Source organism: Zeus faber (assembly GCF_960531495.2).
Source record: "Zeus faber genome assembly, chromosome: 13".
Classification (NCBI taxonomy): Eukaryota; Metazoa; Chordata; class Actinopteri; order Zeiformes; family Zeidae; genus Zeus; species Zeus faber.
This window is the reverse complement of record NC_137198.1, coordinates 7356555-7376984: the sequence shown is the minus strand read 5'-3', so window position 1 is coordinate 7376984 and position 20430 is coordinate 7356555. Positions and strand designations below refer to the sequence as shown.

The 20430-nt window shown below is 42.0% G+C and overlaps 1 protein-coding gene across 3 annotated transcripts; it reads left to right on the top strand.

The window, feature by feature from the left end:
• Positions 1–1706: 1706 nt before the first annotated feature.
• snap23.1 (synaptosome associated protein 23.1) lies at positions 1707–20222 on the top strand. 3 transcript variants are annotated; one of them, XM_080012507.1, is made up of 9 exons: positions 1707–1788; positions 7494–7614; positions 12367–12408; positions 13036–13084; positions 13866–13983; positions 15902–15931; positions 16125–16301; positions 17398–17542; positions 18007–20222. In XM_080012507.1, the coding sequence occupies exons 2-9, from the start codon at positions 7558–7560 to the stop codon at positions 18067–18069; spliced, it is 681 nt and encodes a 226-aa protein (XP_079868633.1). In that variant the 5' UTR covers positions 1707–1788; positions 7494–7557; the 3' UTR covers positions 18070–20222. The 3 variants fall into 3 exon arrangements, with proteins under 3 accessions (XP_079868633.1, XP_079868631.1, XP_079868632.1); XM_080012505.1 differs by lacking the exon at positions 1707–1788 and adding an exon at positions 1807–1973; XM_080012506.1 differs by lacking the exons at positions 1707–1788; positions 15902–15931 and adding an exon at positions 1807–1973.
• Positions 20223–20430: the final 208 nt, after the last annotated feature.

Here is a 20430-nt window from a genome sequence, read left to right as displayed (position 1 = left end):
CAGTACTTTTGTCTTCTCATATTCTACTAACTGGCATGATGATTTAGGAATTATGGAATTAAGGCAGCATTCCCATCTCTGTTAATGAGAAACAGCAAGATGAAAGAGCCTGATCCTGAATGTACCATCTGCAGTCACACTTACATATTCACTTAAGCTCGCTCTCGCTCTCCCTCTCTCTCTCTCTCTATCCTCCTTTGCATTCCTTCCTCCCTGTCCTTCACTTCTTTTTCTAATAAATTCTCTTCTCGCCATGTTCTCTTTCACTCCTGATTCTCTGGCTCCCAACTCTATACCCTTCTCTGTCAATCAATCACTCTCTCTCACACACACACACACACCCTTCAGATTTGTGTCATTATGGAGGAAATACTGATTCGCAGCTCGCCAAGGACTGTTAGATGTGCCGTGAAATGGTGAAATGGGATGGCATCAAAGTTAACTATAACCACACACGCCTGCACACGTGGGCCAGCCCACACACACACGTTCAAAACTGCACATGCGGTATACACACAGGGATCCAGATGGACCCAGTGTTTTAGCTGAATAATGCATGCTATGTAGACTCTATAAAAGATACATGGGGTGAGAGAGCTGCATGGGCACTGTGGACAGTTTGGTGAGATCAGCTCGGATGGAGCGTTCCCCCCCTCGTGCAAATTTGGAGGCGTCCGGTTTGCATTTATCTCTATCGAATAATTCAGACGCAGGCACAAAAACAACGTTGGCATGTGGACTGTCTTGCTTGCAGCCACTTGATATGTTTGGCTTGCACGCTGCAGTGTCTTTGCGTTCACCTTGAGCGGATTACTGCGGGTTTCTTGACTCCAAAACTCGGGGAGTGACACAGAAAGATTCAAGGATACCAGCTCGCATTGCCTCGCATCCCAGAGAGAGAGAGAGAGAGAGAGAGAGAGAGAGAGAGAGAGAGAGAGAGAGAGAGAGAGAGAGAGAGACGAAAACAAAAACACCCAACAAAAGTCTAACCCCGGCGTACGCGGATTGCACGACAAACGGTGAATGCTGCACCCATGTGGGAGAGCGGGGCAGCGCCGCGCCGACTGCGCGTGCGCAACAGCGCTCCGTAAACTCCTCGGCGGTGGACGGTTCGACGCCTTCAAAGATCGGTCTCTCGACGCGTCACTCAATACAGATAAAAAAAAAAAGAGTCGTTCGACGTCCTTCCGACTTGGGTTCGTCTGGACGGGATTCTCCCCAGGCGGCAGAACGCGCACAATGGACGCCAGCACGTGTATTCGACTGACTCCCACAAAAATAAACGTGTTTCGCAGACGAATGCAACGCGTGGATGACAAAAAAAAAAAAAATAATAATAATTCACTTTTATCTGGTTTATTCAGGCGGGAGAAAGCAAACGGTAGAGCCTAAAAAAAAACCCCTCTCTCTGGACCGGCCTCTCCGGTGTCGTGTTGGTGGAATGGAAAGTGTATTCGAATGCAAAAACAAACAAAAAAATAAAAATAAATGCGAATCACATTCGATTCTGCCAAATGCCTTTCGACCTGGATGTATTCATCGTGAAGTTATTTTCAGTTTGTGAGCCGAGGGTTCGCGCAGTCGTCCGCCCCCCCCCCGACTCATTTGGGAGACGCGTTCGCGCCGAGCTACTCGTCCCGTCGCTAACTTTCGGCCAGGGGAGCGGAGGAATCCGGGAGGCGCCGCCGCCGTCAAGTTCGCGCACCGTGAAGCGGGAGGAGGAGTTTTGAACCAGGGGTTTTTTTTTGTTTTGTTTTTTTCTTCTTCCCCGAACAAGGAACTTGACGCGTGAGTATCGCACGCCGAGTTAATGGGTCGTTTCTCACTTTGTTCACACGGAATGTATTTGTTTGGAGAGGTACGCGACGGAAAGCGGAACTAACGATAGCTAACTTGCTAGTAGCGCTAAGCTAACGCGGCTGGGCTAGCGGGGTACCCGGATGCTGCTGTGTTCCTTCCAACTTCAACACAATGTAAGAAAAGTAGTATTATTATTACTACTACTACTACTACTACTACTACTATTATTGTGGTGGTTGTATTGTTGTTGTTATCACCCAGTCACAGTATAGTTTTTTTTAAGCAGCCATGCGGTTTTAAGTAGCTCAGCTGTGTTTTCATTTAACACCAGAGGTTGGCTTGTTTGGGTTAATTCAGTGTTTCAGGACGACTAAAGAAACCATTCGATTTGAGTCATTGCTTCAACTGAAAAAAAAAAAATACTTCACTTCGTTGAACCTATGTGGGGTTTTTTTTTTTTTTTTTTTAAGGTTTTCTCTCCTCAAAATGTGCCACTGAATTTTTCAATTGTAACTTGACGAACCCTGTTGTCCACTCAGTATGAAAGTTGGCAAACTCACTGTGCCCGAGTGACTTTACTAAAAGAAAACAAGTGTAGGAGTAGAGTCCATAGCCATTTAAGATTTAATACAAAGCAAATGATTAACCGCCTCTCACAATGTCTCGTGGCCGTGTATTTATCATTGACAGCTCTTGCAATAACGAGTTGCGCTTGGCAGTCATTCCAGTAGGCTGCTGTTTCCCATGAAGCCGTGATTCAATGACATGTTTATGAAAGGAAAAAGGAAAAGGACCTTCAGGTATCCCCTCCTGCCTGCACAATGCCAGTGATTGCGGGCCCATGTTTACACAGAGTTTAGTCAAACCACCCCAACACACTTCACAATTGACTAAGCACACTACATCCTTGGACATTGAAGTGCAAAGTATATTATGAACTAGGACAAAAAAAATAAAAAGCCTGAATTAGGCTCTAGGCTCTACAAAACAGCTTTTTTGGCAGGAAGCTAAATGGGGGGCGGAGTATGTGAAGTTGAGGATAAAATAAGTGGAAGACGTCAGTTTGCTGCAGGAGCTGGCGGAACAGGTTTGGGTCGCAGAACAGGTAATGTGTCTCTCTGTTGGAAGATGTGACTCAGGGCTGAGCATAGGGAAGGAGCCACGGTCGCAACAACATGAGTGGGTACGTAAAGGCCATTTCATTTATTCTACACCCCCCCCCCCCACGTGGCATATGGGTAGTGCTGTTACAGCTTTGTGATGTGTCAAGAGGAATGTGTATGGTGTGAAGCTGGAGACTTTACGTCCCTGTTAGGTTTACATGCGTTTCATAGGGCTTGTTTTTTCATACTGGTAAAACACGGGATTGGATATGTGATGACTTTATTGAGGTGAGTTTCGTGACCAGTTTTGAGGCGCCTTGCTGTATCAATACAAGTGGATTATTCCTATTGCTATCTGCACCTCCCTCCCCTCCCCTCAGTCCATGGTTTGGCTGTGTTGTTTATTCGGGGGAGCGGTCTGCCTGAAAACTTTCCTGATCCTGTGTGTGTTGTAAGCTCACCTCAGCAGCTTGCCAAGGCCAGCGAGCAGTCAGAGAAAGCAGACTGGTCAATCTCAAACAGGAGCCAATAAACGTGCAGAGTCAACAGCGTTAAATCCTTTGGACTGTCTGACAACCACCCATCTTCCCACGTGGTTTTTATCTGTCAGGAAGGTCAGCTGGTGCAGGTTTTGAAAGGGAACTAAAAGTTCGGGCTTTCTTGCAAAACAGGAAAACATCACTTTAACCTTTAGAGGAAGAGCGGTGAAAAGCAGAACCCGGAAACTTTTCCTGAATGTCAAACAACCTCAATCACAATGGAAAACTGTACTGTTTCTCATATGCTCTTGACAGTGCATTCTTTCTGTACGGCAGCACAGATAAGGTCAAGACTTTTCTTGTAAAGATATTGATCTTGTGTTGCCACCGTCTACAAAATATGTTTGTGGCCTTGGCTTTAAGGTTTGTGGTTTTGATGGTTCTGCATCTTGGACCTTTTCGCCATCAGCATGCAGACATTGTAAAAGCAACATTGCACCCTGATCGCAGTGCATAAGCTGTGGGTTAAACTTTTTTACTGTGGCTTTATAGATTTTCCATCCAGATGTCGGCCAGTTAACATTAAATTCAGCTTTACAACACTGTTTCTCCGGCAAGAAACTGGCTTTGTATCTTATTGATCTGTTAATACATTGTTTTCAGCATGTCTCACAATGGTTGGTGGTTTTTCCACTGCATAGAATGAGTTCTCAATCCAGACTCTTCTCATCTGTGGTGCCCCAGTGGTGAAACAAACTACCCAGCTCGTCACGCTCTGCAGAGACTCTCACAAGAAACCCCTCAAGAAACACCTGAAGACCCTGCTCTTTCAGGAACACCTGAATACATGATCCTATCTTAGCTATGACTATTCTGTTGCTTTGTTTCTAGCCTCTCAAGTAAGTCGCTTTGGACAAAAGTGTCTCCTAAATGAATTCATGTTAAATGTAAATGTTATGAAAATGCCTGTCATTTCTCTTAGTGTCCACTGTGGCGGAATTGTCAAGTTAACAAGTCAAACATGACAAAATACTCAACAGCACTATGATTTCAAAAAAGTATAGGGATTTTCTTTCCTCATCATTAAATAATCGATATTGGTAATGGTGGTTACAGTTTTAACCAGGGCTGACTGATTGCTTGATCGGTTGTTTCTTTGCATTTCATTCAGACAACCATTCCTGAGATCCGGTGGCAGCAGTTTTGTTATGCCCCTTTCCCACTGCGCCAACAACCCAGTAACCCCCACTACTACCAGCATTTCTCATTAGTGGTAAAGGTTACACCCGGGTTTCAGTCCCGGATCAAATGACACTGCAATAGACCCGGGTCGACCCGCTCATTTTGGCTCCTTTACCTATGCAATGCAAGTTGAAGTTCTGGACATTTGGCACATAAATAGAAAGGGGGAAAAAAAAGTGAATTACTTTTTTCTTGCATGGGGGACCATGAAATGTATTGAGTGTGGGGATCGCTCCGTGGGAATCACAGTGGAGAATCCTCACATTCCCCACTGGGCTCCGAGCCTCTCCAGCACTCCCAAGCTGGTCTCCAAACTGGATGAGCATCTCCGCTCCCCAACATTGATGGACTGGTGCACGCACCCTTGTTCAGCGATCCATTATAGATGATCCGATACGAACGATTTCATTCTTCTGAGCGGGTGTTTTGTAGGAACGGAGGGAAGTCTTGCTGGGCGATGAGCTGTTTTTTGTTTGTTTGTTTGTTTGTTTGTTTTGTTTTTCCAAGTTTTACAGTTTTTTATCTAGTTTGTTTAAGTTGCTGTCTCCTCTGCCATTTTTTTTTTTTCTCAATCGCACCTGAAACATGACACGGCCCTTTTCCGGCAAGTTCGTGACCTTAATGTGACACACCAGGAAAAAAAATAAAGCGGTATTTCTCCTGGCAATGGGAAGGTATCAATTAGCGGGTAAACTTGCTTATTTTGTTGTGAAAACGGTATTGGCAAAGGCTTGTAAATTAATACATACATATGCAGATTCCATCTAACTGTTAATGATGACCATCCATCTTTTTCATACTGGGTAATGAATTGAATAGTACTGCGGTAACTTGATGAGATGGACTCTAGCAAACTAACTAACAGTAGACCAACCAACAGCCTAATGATGTGCCCACTAGTCATTGTATCATCCCATCCTGTTACACAGTATTCGTTCATGCGCTCGGTGGTCAAGATCATTGACACCCAGCCAGCCATCAAATAAGCTAAGGAAAACATTGTTTTCCTTGAAAGAAACAAATTACGAGTTGGGAAATATTTGCTCAAGGTACAATTTGCGTCTGCATATTAAACATCTTAGGTTTATTTGGTGTGTTGTGTTTTGTTGTGAGAGCCTATGTTTTTGGGAGTCTTCTTGCTTTTTATTTTAAGTAATACCCTCTGTCTCTGTTTTGTGTGTACTATACGTCTCTTCAGGATTGTGCGCAATGGATGATGGGTGTCTTATTTTTTTGTGATGCTTACTCAGAGGGAATTGTGTTGTCTAGCTCTTGAAACCACGATCTAACAAAAAGAACTTGAGACATTGCTGTTTTGAAGCTGTGTGCAGAGGCTCCAAATCACAAATTATTCACTTACAAGTGAATTTTCTCCATATCGTCCAGCCCCAGTATTTACTAAAATAAACAGAATTATCATTAAATTAGAATCATGCAGCCCTGTATTTTGAGTTTAATGGTGACCTTCAGTAATGCGTCAAGGCCTAGTCATGTAAGAATGCCTCTGCTGGCAACGAGCAGCTAATCTCATGACGCTCATTTTCACAGCCTCCATATCACTGCTGGCTCATTGTTGGCATATATTCTGCCAGTTAAACCCCATACCAAGGAGGACTGCTGTGGGCTTGAATTTGTAAGTAGAAAGGATGGTTTCTTTATTTTTTCAGCAATACTCTGACGTTGTCTTCAGCAACAGGGAACAAGAAAATAGTCAGATTTGGTCATATGTTGTACTCGTGCTTCCAGTTTTATACAGCCTTAATCATATATTCAGTATGTGAGATTAATTTCATGGTTGATTTGTGTGAAGTTGCTCATGGATTATTGTACATACCTTCGCCACAAAGTAAAGATCATCGTCGGTGATAAAATACAATTCATCCATTCGTACTATCTGTGTTGCTGTTTTCTCCTAAAAGTTCATTCAAAAAGATCTTTGGGCTGGACCTATATTATTATAATATTGATATCTTGATATGCGACAAGGTACTAGGGATATTGGATTTTGAAATATGCTGTAGTTAAATGTTGTCTTTAAGACCGTATTACAGTAAAATAAGCAGCTTTCTGAACTTCAGACTATTCTAATCAATGCTTGTTTGGTTGGTTATAATATCTGCATTATTAATGACTGCCTCTCAAATATTTATTGTGTTTATATATCTTAGAAAGCTACAAAAGTCATTCCCAAAATATCCTATCATCCATATTGACGTGTTCAATAAGTTCATCACAAAGTATTGTGAAGATTGATTTTTGTTTATCACTCAGCCCTGGATCTTTGTTGGGCTTTAAAAAAAAAAGGCACTTTCTGTTTTTGTATGGTCTTTATTTTCTGGTCGATGTCTTGGAATGAAATTCTGAAGTATTTTATGAAAGCCATATTAAATGCACAATATGTAATTTCTGCCCCTTGGGGTTTGCCAATCAAAACAATAACAAAAGACAGAGTGGGATGACATTGTGAAGTAGCGTTGGATCATGGGAGTTGTCTTCACCGTACGTTTGCACTTTAGGGGGACAGCTTCGGTGACACAACGTGCAGCAAACAAAATAAATAATCGTGCTCCATCAAACAATAGTTAGTAGAGCAATACAAACAATAGTACAATACAGTGGCTAGCTAACGTAAGCTACTTCATTGAGTCCCTACCTAATGAAACGGATCGTTACCCATATTTAAATTTAAATTACGGATTTCTCTGGGTTTGGAATTTGTTGGAAACTTCTGGATAATGTAAGTGTACAACTCAACAAAATATATAACATAGGTATAGTTTGTTAATGCGGAAAAGTTACATATTATACCTTCAGTCACTCATGTTGTGATATTGCTGAGTGACCTTTGACCTCTCTGTCTCTCTCCCAGGCCCCAGACTAAGAGTATTGAGCTCGCTGCCACTGGAGGAGCCTCCAAACCAGACAGCAGCAATATGGCCGACATGACAGTGGAACAGATCGCCATAAAGGCCGATCAGCTGACTGATGAGGTAATGTTCCCCCTGCATGTCTTTCTGCTTTCCTTCCAACTCAACGAGCGAGACACTTCGTTAATGTACAAATGACTGACACGTGGATGGTAATCGTCCAGAAAAGGTACTTCCACACCAGCTACAATCGGCGTTTGTCAAGGATATAAATCTAATGCTGTGGAAATGTAAAGTAAATACTCACCAACTGTCCAGCAACAGGGGAAATGTTTTCTTTTGACTTTCTCAGTCTATAGTACAAACACCCAGATCTAATAATTCCTGTAACGATGCAGTCCAACTGATTTGTTACCGTGTTTCATCCTTTTAAATGTTATTATAAGTCAGACACTGTTGCTCTGAAGGTAAATTTAAACACAGCTCTGTCTAAGTGACTGCAATTTGAAAATGGTTAGTTAGCTGATGTGAAATGCAAAAGTGCAGCGTGGTAATATTGTTTTTAAATCTGTCTAAATGTACTGTCCGGATTTATAATTACAATCACAGTATCTTGGTAAATAATTGGGATAATTATTCCGACTCTAGTCGTGCGGCCTGAAAGTGCAGAAGCAATAAGGATGAGGCATTTGTCTTAATTGAGAAACAGTATCACAAAATGAAATGCGTGTGCGTGCGTGTACATGGGATGGCTTTTGAGGAAAATAACCATGCTATTGTGGTTTTGGGGCTAAGGCTGGTAATTAGATTCATTAGAAAGTGCCATGATTAGTAGGGTAGACATTTACAGGAAGTGTATTGCGCTTTACGCCTAATTTAGCCTGATAGCTCCCCTGTCCCTCTGTGGCTTAGTGCAGTTCGAGCGCTCTCAGCTCCATTTAAGTGGTTTTATTATCCAGTAAGTAATTGTTTAATCAGCACTTCAGGACATTATATGATCAGCCAACTGTAGGGAAATGGATGGAATATTAACTTATTCTGTCTGAGGATTTGGTTTGTGCACTTGACCTTCCTTTTTAATTTGTGATTCTGTGTGCAATTCTGTATCTCTCTTCTACTCTGTTCTTTATTAACTAATTCTCTGTCTTTCCACTCCTCTGACAAATTCCCCAACTGGGAATAATGAAGTCTTACTTAAATGTTGTGTCTTCTCTCTTCCACATGCTCAGTATTTTAACCTCTAACTCTCTCTTGGTCTTTATTTCTCTTTTCTATTTCCTTTCTATTCCCCCCTGCTGCCATGGGGAACCGTCACCTTGTTGGTGTTGTGGTTTGGAAGATCGTAGAGGGGAGAAAGCTTTGGGTTCCTCTACTAACCCCGCACGTCACTCTGGCTTTGGGTAACCAATCACAGTTTGGGTTGACAAACAGACTGTTGGATTTTATAAGACAGCTTATCACTTTGTCCAAGATTGATAAATATATTTCTTATCAATTAAAGAAAAACACTAGTATTTTTTTGCCTGAACATTGGGAGTCAACTACAGCTGTCATAATTATTACATAATCCTGATCGCAATCATTTTCCATCCAAATTTCATGTGAGTTTTCAGCCAATGTTATGAAATGTTATGTTGTTATGTTCCAATATTTATGGATTCGCTTCATAAGGTAAACATATATTATTACATTATTATAAGTTTATACAATGATAGTGGTTTAAAATTAACATAAAAGATAATAAGATCACAGCTAAAATCTCATGATTGTGACAGCCCTAAAGTCATCGACATTAGAATCCTTTAAATTGATTCAGTATTGAGAGAATAACTACAGCCAACTGCCTGGCTGTGTAGCACAACAGGACAATCACGACTGCATTCTTTTGGTGACCATGATTGCCCTGTTGTTTAAAAGATTTGGATGCCAATCATTCGGGTTTACCCCCAATGATCCAACAATTTAAAAACAATACCAGAGTTTTCCTTTAACTGATGTAAGTCCAGAAAAAGTATGAACTGAGATTGAATAAGCCCATTGCTTTCATTTTTAATGATTACTTTTACAATAGTTTTCACTTCCATTCTATTGCTTAAAAAGTTTTGCATTCGGCCTGCTGGAGTCTGCATGCATCCTAGTTTCAGGCCTCGCCTCCGCCAACATCACTGGGAAATTATAAAATATTATGATGAAGAGTGTCCCCTCGCTGGACTGTATCTGTTAAGACGTTGGCAGCGCTCCATATTCGGGGGGGGGCTTTCTACAAGGGCACTTTTGGGCTTAATTAGCCGGAGTCGGGAAACAAACGAGAAGCTGATATAGTGTTTATCCTTCACAGCCATGTTGTGGCTAAGCTGACTGAAGCCTGGTTAGTTCTTAACGCTTCCCTCCCTCCAGCGCCCTGTTTGCCCGTGTCTGTCCCTCACCGCTTAATGTATTCAGAGCAAACACAGCACGGAGAGAATTATGAGCCTGCCTCCCGTTTGCTCTTGTTAGCAGTTCATTAGCGATGCTGACGATGACACCGCGACGCTGACTACGACACAGCGCTGCGAGTCGTCGCCCTTCTCCCGTCTTCCTTTGTTGCCCTGCACTCGTTTGTCTCCACCGAGCTCTCCCAGCGCAGCTCGCTATTAATAGAGGCATGAAGGTCTTCGCTCACCTGCACTGACTGCATTCCACCCTACACACTGTGACACCACATTGTCACTGTCTTACTGTTGAAGGTTGACACCATGCAGGGTTGTGCCTTCGGCTGTGGTGACTCTTGTCGCTGTTCATGTGTCACCTGATCAGCTGGGTCTCGAGATAAAGGAAAGGTTTTCCTGTTATGTATTCAAAAGCTGCGTTTAGATTTGGAGTATGTGAAATCTAGCCACAGGCGCCGTCAAGGGAGTCTAGGGAGGTTACGAAGGAAAGTAAGGGCAGAGTATAGGAACAGGAGTTTGTTGGCCAGGGTGCCTGCATGTCTGTTGAAATTCAGTTTTCCAAATAGTGGTCCAAATAGTGTGACGGGGGTCCCACGGGTCCTTAAAAAGTCTTAAAGTCTAAAATCCAATAAGCTGAATTTTAGGCTTTAGACTATCTTAAATATGATTTTGACAGGTCTTAAACATTGTTTGGATTAGGAAGTTCAGGATACAAACAACTCTCTTTTCGGCAAATGTCACTTTCTTTCATGTCAATTTCGGTGACTTGTGTGAATTGTCCAGAGCCAAAGAGTTGTTAGGGTGTCAACGATGGCAACCCATCTTAGCATTATTATTATTATTATCATTATTATTATTTTTAATCCGCCTGAGAAAGATGCCATCCACTATCGATTTACTAGTAGACTCGTTCTCTGGTATTTATGTTGAGAAGACGCGGACACAGCTCTCGGGTTGAAAGTGATCCAAAACAGGAATTGATGCTACCGTCACGGAAACTGAGAACTGTAATTAGTTAGGGAAGTGATGCTGCGTTCATGGGAACTTTACTTTCTGTTTTTTCCCGTATGGATGTGTAAAAGGTCTTAAATTGGATCCATAATGGTCTTAAAAAGTCTTAAAATTAACTTGTTGAAACCTGCAGAAACCCTGGTTTGATGTCTTAATTTCAACAACAAATCAAACATTTTGTTGGATCTTGGTTATCCATACTGTGGTAGTTCCGCCTGCCACACGCCACCCAAGTGACGTTTTCAGGGCCCTTTGAGACAGAGGCGATGGGGCGAAACATACCAGATTAATTGTAGAAAGTGGGCAAGGTGGAACAAGCCTGGAACAGATGGAAAGATGTCATGACAAGGTCTCTCTCTCTCTCTCTCTCTCTCTCTCTCTCTCTCTCTCTCTCTCTCTCTCTCTCTCTCTCTCTCTCTCTCTCTCTCTCTCTCTCTCTCTCTCTCTCTCTCTCTCTCTCTCTCTCTCTCTCTCTCTCTCTCTCTCTCTCGCTCGCTCTCGCTCTCGCTCGCTCTCTCGCTCTCTCTCTCTCTCCTCTGTGTGTGTGTGGGGATGGGGGTTTTACCTGTTGCTCGTTGATTTCTCTAACGCTCAACAGGCAAACAGCCACCCTTCTCCCGGGCCCAATTACCTAGACCAAAGACAGGTGTGGCTGCTCAATCCACACCACACATTTTTCATCTATTCAAAATGAGTCAAGTTCTTCTGCATCAGAATCAACATTTCCAATACCAGTGAACCTTATACTTGTCATCATTCTTAGCTGCCGCGCTCCTCTCGATAAATCCAACTCACTTCATACTTACCTGTAGAGAGAAATCCAAGAAAATCGTCATTATCGGTGCAATGTTTTATGGAAAAAATAAATGGTTAGATTTGTTCCTGTACCTGTAACAGTTCCATTAACAATTTAAAAGGCCTTAAAATGTATTAAATTCAAGTCCCCTGCGGTACGTGCAGACACTGTTCTATCCAGCTGTAAGACTATGAAACAAAAACTCAAAATTATTTTTTGTTTAAAGTATAATCTTGGCCTTAAGCAGATGAAAATGTGTTGTTTATTTCCAAATTGTATTTTGTTATGGTTGTCTATTTTGATCCTTACATGAATACATGTTATGGTTTCTTTCCTTGTGTGTTTATCTGTACTTCTATAACTTTTTAGTTTTGTTTTTTTTCTCCATTTTATTTACCATCTCACAAATCTTGTTCTCTGTATCCTACTCATGCCTGTCGGTGCTGTTCTCCATTTTAATTCTCAAAGCATCTCTGTTTCCTTGATCCCTCCCGTCTCTCTCTTTCTCTGTCTGTCTTTGTGACTGTATTTTCTAATTCTCTTTCCCTCGCTCTCTCTCTTTCTCTGCCAAATATTTGTGGATGACAGCCTCCCCTGCTTCGCTGTATCCTCTAACGCCACTTGTCGTTCCTCCCCCAGTCACTGGAGAGCACACGGAGGATGCTGCGAATGGCTGAGGAGGTGAGACACGTGACAACATGGTGTCAGCAGGGTTTCATCTAACCGTAGTGCACCACGGTGCCTCATCTTACCGGGCCGTCACTTTGATATGCAGAATTCATACTGGCACTATGACAATGTGCCCATAAAACTGAGTTGAATGGTGATGAAAATTGAATTCAGAAGCAGAAAACACACCAACAAAGGAAACCATTTGAAATTAAATAAATTAACTTTACATGAAGCTTTGTTGTCTTGTCACACACACGGATCATTCTATCTTTGTGCTGAATTTCCCCCCGGGGATCAACAAAGCGTGCGTAACATTGGTAATCAGCTCAATTCTAATTCAATATATTCTGATCTATGAATTGTAAGCTTTTACCTGACATATTATGATAAAACTTTTTTTTTTAATATATTATATACCTGAGGCCAAAATTGGCATTACCTTGTTTATTAATGTTGTGGAATAAAGAGATTATATTTTATTTTCCAAATGTAAAACCTATTATCAGAATGGGAGACACAACCATTAAATCCAAGTCTCAGTTTATCATACTAATGTAGGATTGATGCAAATTAAAACTTTTGAATTAAACCTCAGCGTACAATCACAAAGCTGTGATGTTTTCCTTGTGTTTCCAGAGCAAAGAGACAGGTGGTAAAACCATGGTGATGTTGGACCACCAAGGAGGTAGGATTACCACTAATTAGCTTTTTACAACACATAGCGCAGTGGCTGAGGAACATGAATTACACATTTGTTCACAATACAAGTACAAGGGCGTGATACATTCACTAACATGCACGCACATTCACACTTCTTGAGTACAGAGTTGCAGTTTCTGTGTGTTCAGATTGATTGTAATTCTTAAAATACTAGCATTAAGGTTTATTGTATGAATGTGTTATTACATTTTTATTTTTTAGCTATGGAAATATGTGCTTTTGATAAAATCCATGTAGTTTGAGAAATATATGCAAATGCAAAGCAGTGATTATCAAAGGCCAGTGTTGACAGAAAATATTGTTGAACCACCTTTATATTTGTCACACTAATTGGAGTTTGACAAAACCATTGGACACTGTTATAATTATTCTAAATTACAGAGTGTTTCTATGTTTATCATGCATGTATATTTATCTATTTCATTTGTATAATTACATATATCATCATAAATGTTTTCATATATATAATTACTTTGTAGTGGAAATAACACAAAGATCAGTTTAATGTTATGTATTTTAATGGGGAGATCAACAAAAACAATTGGATAATTAATGTTTAAATACAAAGTCAAACAAACAAAAATACTGCGTCATACCTGGTACTTAGCAAAAGTAATCCTTACGCCGTCACCCGTGTCTCTGATTCTGCCTGTATCTTAGTTTTATCCCCGTCTGCCTGTCCTCCTGTTTTTTGTGTTTCTCCGCCCGCCTGTTTATTCTTCGGCCTGTTTGTTTGTCTGTTCCAGAGCAGCTGAGGAATGTGGAGGAGGGAATGGACCAAATCAACCAGGACATGAGGCAGGCGGAGAAGAACCTGACAGACCTCTCCAAGTGCTGTGGCCTCTGCGTCTGTCCGTGTGACAGGTATTCTCATGTGCAACGCGCAGAGGGCGGTTTCACACATCTATCTTCACTTTCTTTTTGGGTGTGGGGGTTAATTTGGACTATTATGATCAACTCACTCATATTGATCGTAATATACAGTATATCAATATGATGTTGATATTGTGATGAGAGACTATATATCATCTGGGATCTTGGTTATTGTAATATCATGATATCGTTAGATGATGTCTTTAAGGGTCAATTTTATTAACTTCCTAGACTGTTTTTGCTGTTAATAATCAATCAAAGTTGAATTCACAATGTAAAATCAGGAATACAATAAGGATCTAGTCAAATTGCTCAAAGTAGTAGCAAAGTTCCACTGGGAATCATGACACTGAGGCAGTGTGTCATTCATTACCTAAGAGACATATTCCTAAGGTTGTCTAATTGGCCCAAATACAGTCGACTTCAGCGCCATCGGACTGGACTGTCTCTCCAAACTACATCCGCAGAGGCAAATATTTGATATTTAAATTAATTTAAAAGGAAATGCTGCACCTGTTTGACAGGATTTTCCCAACCACACTATTTATCCATTGTCATATTATTACATGTAGATTTTAACTAAAGACATCCCGAATCTCTTTTCAACAGGAACGTCAGACCTACAAACAAACACATTTAGACTTTGGACTTTATTGGGAAGTAGGAACACTTTACTAATACTGGGTGGGGCCTCACTTTGCCAAACAGCCTCAATACTTCTTGGCGCTGATTCCACGAGATGTTGGAAACATTCCTTTGAGAATCTGGTCCATGACATGATTGCGTCACGCAATTAATTCCTGCAGATTTGTCAGCTGCACATTCATGCTGCGAATCTCCAAGATCTGGTGACTAGGAAGGAAACTGAACAACATTGAACTCATCGTCATGTTCATGAAACCAGTTTGAGATGTCTTTTGCTTTATGACATCACGGTGCATTATCATGCTGGAAGAAGCCGTTAGAAGATGGGTCCGTTGTGGCCATGAAGGGATGCACATGGTCAGCAACAGTACTCAAATAGGCTGTCAAGCATTCAAACGATGATTGATTGGTATTAACAGGCCCAGGTGTGTGTGTGGGGGGAAAAAAAATTCCCCACACCATTACACCACCAGCCTGGACTGTTGACACAAGGCAGGTTGGGTCCATGGATTCATTCTGTTGGCGCCAATTTCTGACCCTACCATCTGTGTGCCTCAGCATGAATCGAGATTCATCAGACCAGGCTACGTTTTTCCGGCCTTCAGCTGTTCAGTTTTGGTGAACCTGTGCCCATTGCAGCCTCAGCTTTCTGTTCTTGGCTGACAGAAGTGGAACCTGACGTGGTCTTCTTCTGTTGTAGCCCATCCGCCTCAGGGTTCGACTTGGTTTACATTTTGAGATGTTTTTCTCATCCCCACAACTGTACACAGTGGTTATCTGAGTTACCGTAGCCTTTCTATCAACTCATACCCGTCTGGCCATTCTCTGATGACCTCTCTCATCAACAAGGCGTTTCTGTCCGCAGAACTGCCACTCACTGGATGTTTTTTGTTCTTCGCACCATTCTGAGTAAACTTTAGAGACTGTACGTGAAAATCCCAGGAGATCAGCAGTTACAGAAATACTCAAACCAGCCCGTCTGGCACCAACAATCATGCCACGGTCGAAAACACTATCACATTTTTTCTCCATTCTAATGGTTGATGTGCACCTTAACCTGAAGCTGCTGACCTGTAACTGCGTGATTGTATGCATTTCACTGCTGCCACACGATTGGCTGATTGGATAATTGATAATTGCATGAATAAGTAGGTGTACAGGTGTTCTTGAGACAGTGCTCAGTGAGTGTACATATCACAATATAATGACTATGCTTGCCTGATTCTAAACAAAAAAATCTTCCTAAAATGCTTTCACAATGGAGGGGATTCTATGATGATTACCAAAAAATAAGGTACGCCCTAAAGGATTTTGCAGTAAATTTCTCAGTATTGCATGTAGTAGTAGTAGTTGTAGTACTAGTGAAGCCATTGTACTAACAGCACTAGCCTCATAGTATCAACAGTGACATGGATTATTTCTTACACACCTTTTACACTTTAATGTCCCTCGACGGTGTTTCAAAGATTCTCAACCTGCTCTTTCAGGGTGACGTCCATAGAGCACGACTCGCGGTACAGACGCACTTGGGGACTCGGAGGCAGCGCCGGCGGCAGCGTCCGGTCTGACGGAGTCACGGTGGTCTCCAGGCAACCTTCAGGGGTCCGCAACGGCCAGGCGCCCCAGATGAGTGCCCCGGCTCCCTCAGGACCTTACATCAAGAGGTGGGTGTCAAAAGATGTCATTCAGAGGAAACAGCATTTCAAATATTGAGGAGCAACTAACTGAAAATGAAATTATTAAATCATTAAATGTACCTATGGCCAGGCAATATCCTGTATTAGAGGCAGGCTTTTATATCTAATTCCACAGTATATTTGATCATATTTAAGTATGAAACTTTTTTTTTAATTTAAAATCAAACTTCCATCTATGTACCATGCCATGCAAACACATGTATAGTGAAAAGTCACACTTGTGGTGGTAGCTGACGGAGGAATCAGAGTTTTCCAAGTTTGCCTTGAATGCACCACTTCCTGCTTGGTGCGCTGGAGAGCGAGAGGCCTCAGAGCGCGTCGTTTTTCGCAAAAAGCGATCTGCGATCTACGACACTGCAGTAGGAAATGGAGTAAATGAAATACATCTACAATAAAAACACAGTTTTATTTGTTTTGTTTGGGAGTGGAGCTCCGCAAGGGAGCAGCACTGCAGCTCAAATCCGTTTTTCGCCTGGTCTGTATTTGAGGCAGGCTTTTATTTGTTAGTGTAGACCACGTCCCCAGCATTTATTAGAGGCCGGGTTATTATTTGGTATTTCGGTATATATTTGAGAAATTCGGTATCTCTACAATGTCGACATTGTGATATGAGACTCGATATTGTCTGGGATTTAGGTTATTGTAATTTCACAATATAGTTAAATTGTAAAGTTGTGTAGTTAAATGTTGTCAACTTAAGAAGGCAGAACAGAACAGCAGCTCATGAGAAGTGCCGGTGCTCAAGAAAAGTCCAGGTACGCCAAAAAGTAAAATGTAGAAGTGCCGGTACTGACCCACTTCAAGCACTGGTTAAAACACAGCGTTGGAAATACTGAAGCATATTTAAGAGGTACACACATCTGCTGCGGTACAAGGATTTACAGCTGCCTTTTAGCTGCGTTTATTGGTCTTCTGAAATTCTCCATCGCCACCAGACAGATTGCTTGAAATCCAAACCTTTGACTATGGACCCGCCTCTGTTTGTGAGATAATTTGATCTCACATCCTGCTCCGTGGTTAACTGTTCCTCCCGTATGGCATGTCGCCTTGATGCCTCCTGCAGGATAACCAGCGACGCCCGTGAGGATGAGATGGAGCAGAACCTGGACGCCGTGGGCAGCATCATCGGTAACCTGAAGACCATGGCCTCGGACATGGGCAGCGAGATTGACAAGCAGAACAAGCAGATCGACCGCATCACGGACAAGGTAGCGTCTTACAAGCAGCTAGAACCACATGTCGTAGCAGGGCTTGTGACATGTCCTCTGTATCCTTTTAAAATACCACAGTCTGTCTACCAGTGTCTTCTTAGTGTCGGTGTCTTCTATCTATCCATCAATGTCTTCCATCTATCTATATATCTATCTGTCTATTTATCTGTGTCTTCTGTCTATCTCAATAATTGTGTCTTTCAATGTATAAGTTGATAGATGTGTACATGTGTTATTTCCTTACTTCCTACTCCTTTCTTCTCTTTCTCGACTTGCACTGTTTTGCTGTCGTAACACCTGAACTTCCTCCACACATCAATACCCTGTTGTCTTATCAAACTTACAGTTTATGCAGCTGCAGCTGGTGGTGTTATTGGAGGGTAGTTTTTTTTTTTTTTTTTTTAAACAAATAATAATCAAACAAACTTTTTGTTTTGTCTGTTTTTCCTTTTTTTTTTCAGGCGGACATGACCAAAGTTCGCATCGATGAAGCAAACCAGAGAGCCAACAAGCTAATCAACTAAACAACGCAGACCTGCTTCAACCATAAACCTCTGCAGCTAGAGACACACACACACACACACACACACACACAGTCGGGAATCACAACCTCTCGAATTGATCCGGTGATTCCGTCTTACGTGACCGTCCCTCTGTCAAATTGAGTTTTAGCCCATTTTGTTGAGTTCACCACACACATTTTACATTTTGACATTACATTCTGAACCATTTTCCTGATGATAGCACTTAATTTTAGAGTTGTATTGTTACTATTTTTCGGTGTTTTGTAATATTTAAGCAAGCAAATCTGATGAGAAACCTTAAAACTAAAAATGCGAGTTTTCGTCAGAATGGTCAGAGTATGATGTCATGTATATATGGTGACTACTAAACGGTCTGAAAGTGGATTTGACTCCGGTTTGGTCCTTGACCGCAGGGGCATTGTGTCTGATTCGTATTTCCAAAAAACTGTGGTTAAACTCTGACGATGAAAGCGCCTCTCGCCGTGTAACTGCTCCCCCTTGTTATTATCTTTTAAATTTGTCCAATTGGATTATTTTGACTTGCTGCGCTAATTAAATTCATCCTGTGATGCAGACGTCATTTTATGCCATTTCACATCTAAGAGCCGGTTTGGACGCCCCGATGGTGTCGCGCCGAGAACGATTACGTCGCTTGATGTCGAAGCATCTTCCCTCAAGTAAAAGCAATTATAGAGAAGGTGTGACTTCCTAATTTTCTTACTGATGGAAAAGTCCAGACAGCATTCTCGTCCCCGTTCAAAGGACATTTTATGCTTTTGGTTTCCCCGTCAGAAACTCATTTGGAGAAAACCGATTGGCTTTGGGGCGTGAGCGAGGTCGGTGATCACCGTCCTCAGGGAGAGCTCGCTTGTTTTCCTAACGCGGAATATGGAAATCCATTACAGCGGTGATGACGATGAGTGCCGAATATGTAACAATAGGCTGTTGCTTTAATTGGCTTTCCTGTTGCCGCGAGTGGATCCAACGCTGCGTCTCGCTGCCATTTAGTCTCATCAGGTGTTTAGCTCGTCTTTTTTCTGACTTTGATGCTGGTGTACATACTTCATTGAGGCTGTTAAATCTACAGCCTGCAGTCAAATCTATTTATCAAATTCACCTCTGCAGCGGCAACTTGGAGGTTTATGGCGACAGAGATGGAGTTCTGTCTTCTCCTGGGGTTCCTACTCAAGAGCTGAGGGGAGGAAAAAAACCTGTATTTTCTTCTTTCAGTTTGTCGGAATTGCATTATGAATCACAAGTGTAAAGCAGAAGCTGTTTACTCAGATGAGAACGATGACACCTTTATTTTAAATATCCCACGTAGGCCTGACAAAACACCACGTATTTATTTGTTAATGCTGATTTGTCTTGAAAGAGTAACTTCGACAAAGCGTCCAACCAGTTAGATTCTGGGGACAGGGTGAACTTGTGGGAGCTGAGTGGGAGCGCAGTCTGCTGTGGAGGATTCATGGCTGTGTTGTAACAGTCGTGCATCTCAAGCTGCTTCTCCTCCGTGCCTTGTGTAAACAGCCGTTTTGGATGCGGAGGGAAGCACGATGTTCATATCTGTCGATGGGGGGGGGGGGAAGCATAATTCCTCTGCCAAGAACGCTGCCAAGCTTCTGACATTACTGCTGGCGGCAAGGACCCCACAAAATATAAATCATAGAAACGATGTTGTTCAGCAGTAAATTTAGCTCGTCCCGACCGCTTCTGTGACTCTCTCTGCTGTTCCCCACGACGGAGCGACACAGTGCTTCCACGGCGCCAAAGTCCCGGGCCCGCTTGTGCCGATGAAAGCGCTCGGTTTGTGACGCCAATGGCAAAGTTAATGTTTGTAAATGAAATGATCTGTTGTGGAGGACATATCGCTCAAATCACTGTTTGACCTTGAGGATTTAACCGGGCGATCCGGGGGTGTTCTGCCAGGAGCCTAAATAATGTAAATACTACGGCTTTCCCTTCTTCCTTTTTTTGTTTTTCTTTTTTTTTTTTTTTTTTTTTATAATTATGTAGACATGGAGTTGATAGAAAACGTGCCTTTTATTTCACACCTGCCTACTTTTCAGGCTTCCTGTTTCAAACTGTTCATGGTTTGTATGCAAAATGCTTCTGATATTAGATTTTTGTCTTGACCCAAATAAATACATTAAAATTTCCATAGAACTGTGCTGAAGAACTTTTCTTTCATCCCAAAATTCTGAACCAGAAATGCCATTAACTAGAGTTGGCACAATACCACTTTTTCTTTGCCGGTAGAAGACTGAAGTTGAGTGTGTGCCAATAGCGATCAGATATTCTTTCTCCTTAATGTCTTTAAACAAGCTGTTTTTATTGATGCACAGCTGTTTGTGTTGAGGG